The 4293-nt window shown below is 43.8% G+C and overlaps 1 protein-coding gene across 1 annotated transcript; it reads left to right on the top strand.

The window, feature by feature from the left end:
- The first annotated feature begins 208 nt into the window (after positions 1–208).
- LOC125537732 (ATPase GET3B) lies at positions 209–3529 on the top strand. Its single transcript, XM_048701049.1, has 10 exons — positions 209–655; positions 748–810; positions 1220–1330; positions 1485–1559; positions 1652–1720; positions 1795–1860; positions 2395–2469; positions 2567–2665; positions 2749–2883; positions 2990–3529. The coding sequence occupies exons 1-10, from the start codon at positions 302–304 to the stop codon at positions 3125–3127; spliced, it is 1185 nt and encodes a 394-aa protein (XP_048557006.1). The 5' UTR covers positions 209–301; the 3' UTR covers positions 3128–3529.
- The last annotated feature ends 764 nt before the right edge of the window (positions 3530–4293 follow it).

Here is a 4293-nt window from a genome sequence, read left to right as displayed (position 1 = left end):
TGATCTTTAGAAGAAGTACTCCTCAAAGTAGTGATTTCGGGAAATGCCCCCCATGCATGGTTTGGTTTAGATGGGCCAGCTGACTCGTTGAAGACCTGAATGTTCGTGGGTTTGGCAAGCACAGACAGGCCGGGCGGGGTTGGGCTGCCTCGCGGGCGGAGGCGGCGTGGCAGACGGTGGCACCGTGCTCCTCCGCGCTGGTGCGAGAGACCGGCCTCGTCGTCCTCACTCGGCAGAAAATCAACCAGAAGCGGAGAAGAGAAACCCGAACAGGCGAACCCATCTCCCCCCCTCATCCACGATGCTCGCGACCGCCTCCCCGCACCTCCACGCCGCGGCGCACCGCCTCTCCCTGGCGGCGCCCGCCCGCTCCGCGCGCCTCCCGTTAAGGCGCCCCCTCCGCTACGCGCCGCTGCGCCTGCGCGCCTCGGCCGCGGCGGAGGCCGCCCCGTCCGCGAAGGAGGGGGCCGAGGAGCTGGGGTTCGAGGAGATGGCGGCCCGCACGACGCGCCGGTACTACATGCTCGGCGGGAAGGGGGGCGTCGGGAAGACGAGCTGCGCGGCTTCGCTGGCCGTGCGCTTCGCCAACAGCGGCCACCCCACCCTCGTCGTCTCCACCGACCCCGCGCACTCCCTGAGCGATTCGTTTGCGCAGGTCACCCACCAGCCTCCAGCTCTTCCAGTGAGTTCGCTCTGGGTTTGCACTCCTGATGTATTTGTAACATTGCCCCTGGCTGCGTGTTTTAGGATTTGACTGGTGGGGCTCTCGCGCCTGTCGAAGGTACTGATTCGCCATTGTTTGCGCTTGAGGTGAGTTACATTGGTATGTCAACAGCGCCGAAGACAGTCTATCTGACACCCCTATGCTAATAATTAATAAATGCTAATACATTGGGGTGCTACTGTTTTGTGTTGTGCCAATAGTTCAAGTATACTCTAATAATTCAGCCAACTTCTATCAGTAATTTCCCTTGAAAAGTTTGCATATGTGGTATCTTCTTTTATTGATGCAATGTTAACAGGACTAATTCATTAAAACCATTTCAATTTTAATATCAGGGAAAACTCAACTGTTAAATTTGAGAAAAGATTCAGGGATCACAAGGGTTTAGTTCTGTGGATTCACAAGTAGTGGAGGCCTGGTTTAATCGTGTGTATCACTTGGTCTAGAATCTTGAATTGCATGGCTTGAATGTTACATTTTGTGATTCTGGCACAGATAAATCCTGAGAAGTCTCGTGAAGAGTTTCGGACAATAAACCAAAAGAATGGAGGGACCGGAGTAAAAGATTTCATGGACGGCATGGGCCTAGGGATTCTTGCCGACCAGGTACATGGCAATATTTCTGGCTACTTTTGCTAACAATACATTATTTCGTGTACATTACGTTCAGTCGTAGGTGTTCTCTTGATTGTTATTAACCTGAATTGCTCTGTCCAGCTTCTGTTTTATAATTATCATCTTTATTCTTTGTCAAATACAGCTTGGGGAGTTAAAACTGGGCGAGTTATTGGACACACCACCACCAGGATTGGATGAAGCAATAGCAATTTCAAAGGTAAAAAGAGATGGCTCCAGGCTTATAGTCTCCCTACTTCGCTTGTTTCTTCTAGCTCTAGCTTGTGATTTCCTATTTGCATGCCACCTCAGGTTATACAATTCCTCGAAGCACCGGAGTATAGCATGTTTAGCCGCATTGTATTTGACACTGCTCCTACGGTAATGACCATATCTCTGTGAATTCAAAGTTGACTCTTGACAATCACATTATGATTTGCCTCACCTATTGACAGGGCCATACACTCCGGTTATTATCTTTGCCAGACTTCCTTGATGCATCCATCGGGAAGATTTTGAAGGTACTATTGTCTTTAGTGTGATGTGCTATCATGTTAAGATGCAAGGCCCAGACCGCATATTAAATGGCTGAATGAAGAAAAAGTCAACTTATTTTGTGTTACCAAAATTGTTTGCCATATCTCTTCTGTTATTTTTCTGGATAAACAATAGTAGAAGCCAATGCATTGCTGCTGCTGTACCCTTTGCTCATTTGTGCTTGTTTGTGCAACTTCGCATTGTGCCTTTATGTTAACTTGTGAAATTGGGTCTTAAATACTCGTCTATTCAGTACTATGTTTCAATTGTTTTACAGTAAGTGAGGTCTAGTATTTTGTCAGTTATGGTTACCAGACCTCAGAAATTTCCCCTTCACCTGCTTCATATGTCCAAATAACATGAATATTAAGTATTCGTATATTGTTTTGTCTATTCCATCCAGTATCTTTGGAACTTTAACAAGTATTTCACTTGAAGTTCTTTAAATCCCGTGACAAATAGCTATATTCCATCTAGCTGATGTTTTTTATACTAATTTAACTTTTCCTGCCATCCAGCTTAGGAGCAAGATTGCTTCAGCAACATCAGCTATTAAATCAGTATTTGGACAAGAAGTTCAACAGCAGGATGCAGTAAGTTCCTTGTTCAGTTCCTCTGTTAAACTGGAATGTATTGTTTCTTCACCAGGTAGGTGTTTAAAACTTTGAACTCATTATTCTCCTTCTCAAGGCGAACAAATTGGAGCAACTCAGAGAAAGGATGGTCAAGGTGCGAGAGCTTTTCCGTGACACAGAATCGACTGAATTTATAATCGTGACGATTCCAACGGTAAATTTTCTCCTCACCTCCGCAGCCCCTTCTCTATTTATATGTCCCAGTAATAATAGTTGCCCTTTTTTTGCCATTTTCAGGTCATGGCAATCAGTGAATCAGCGAGATTACATTCTTCCTTGCAAAAGGAAAGTGTTCCTGTAAGGAGACTTATTGTTAACCAAGTTCTACCACCTTCATCATCAGACTGTAAATTTTGTGCTATAAAAAGGAAGGTACAATGGAGAATTGACACTACTAATAATTTTGATCTTCAACTAATGATCTGCTTGCAGAAACCACCAATGTGCAAGGGCAGCTTATGCATTTTGTTTCATGCAGGATCAAACACGTGCATTGGATATGATAAAGAATGATCCAGAGTTGATGGGACTGAACATAATGCAAGCACCTCTCGTGGACATGGAAATTAGAGGAGTTCCTGCTCTCAAGTTTTTGGGTGATATAGTGTGGAAGTGATCTTAGTTTGCGGGAAAATGTGATAACTTCGGGTGGAACTACTTGGTCGATACAACTGTTTATCCAATCCAAGTTCTCTAGAGCTACTGGGTAGAATCCAGCTTAGCAGATGCCCATCCCTAACGTGAGTAAATAGCACATAAATCCAGAGGGTTTCACTGAGCTAGCATATGGGGTTTGCTATACTTTTTTTATGAGAAAAGGGATTTGCTATACTTGACAGTAATACTACAAGATTGGTTACACAGCTGCATTATCCTGCCAATGCAGCCCAGTTACCGCAGTGTTCTGCTTCTTTGTCCTTATAGGATCACTTGTGGGATTTCAGATCCAAAACTTTGTAAACAAAAATTCTATGTGCGGCATGTAAATGTTAATAGCAATGAGGAGTGTTTGTCGAAATCGCTCGTGTGGCAGCTTGGGAAAACAAAGAGTTTAATATCGCTCCTGGCCATTCGCTGACAAGTAATCCACGTGTGATCTAGGGCATGCGTGGCAACTGAAGTGACATAGTCGGCGGTACTGGGCCTAATTTATGGGAAATCAACACTTGCAGTGTGCTAGGTCTGATGCCAAATATGTAGGTTTGCAAATTATTGGACTGAACTGATCTAATGCGATGAATTTAGACTTTCCAGTAAACATTTGCTAATAGTTTATTAATTTGGGTACGCCCTGTAAAACGCAGCTCGGTGCAAAAAGATGCAATGCACAATGTATTACTCCCTCCGTCCCTAATATAAGACATTTTAGCTATTTCAATATATTGATTACATACATACTAAAATGAGTGAATATACATACTAAAATGTCTCTTATAGGAGTATCAGGGAACGGAGGGAGTATAAAACTTGCAGCAACGCAATGCAGTACAAACATGTGCAGGAGGATATTAGAAAAAACACACAGAAATAGTCTGTGCGTGGTCACAACAAAAGGGAAATATATGTCATATACTGAAAATTTCAAACTATTTTTGTAGTCAAAATTTAATAAATGGGCGTGCGCTCGTAACCAAGCGTCAATGAGGAGTTTTTTTTTGTCAAGATCGCTCGTGTGGTGGCTATCTATGAATGTACTTCTTTTTGTGTGGGGGTTTTGCAAAAAAAAATAGAAAAAATTCTGATCTATTCATCTTCGATCATGGCAGTACAACGGATACCGAA

This window comes from Triticum urartu, chromosome 2, assembly GCF_003073215.2.
Source record: "Triticum urartu cultivar G1812 chromosome 2, Tu2.1, whole genome shotgun sequence".
Lineage (NCBI taxonomy): Eukaryota > Viridiplantae > Streptophyta > Magnoliopsida > Poales > Poaceae > Triticum > Triticum urartu.
The sequence above is the reverse complement of the archived record's forward strand: the minus strand, read 5'-3'. Positions and strand labels throughout refer to the sequence as shown.

Bases quoted from the DNA above. Each gene is read 5' to 3' on its own strand.
- LOC125537732 (XM_048701049.1), top strand. From the start codon at position 302: ATGCTCGCGACCGCCTCCCCGCACCTCCACGCCGCGGCGCACCGCCTC. The intron at 1,331-1,484 runs GTACATGGCAAT...TGTCAAATACAG, and splicing joins TAGGGATTCTTGCCGACCAG to CTTGGGGAGTTAAAACTGGG. The intron at 1,560-1,651 runs GTAAAAAGAGAT...ATGCCACCTCAG, and splicing joins AAGCAATAGCAATTTCAAAG to GTTATACAATTCCTCGAAGC.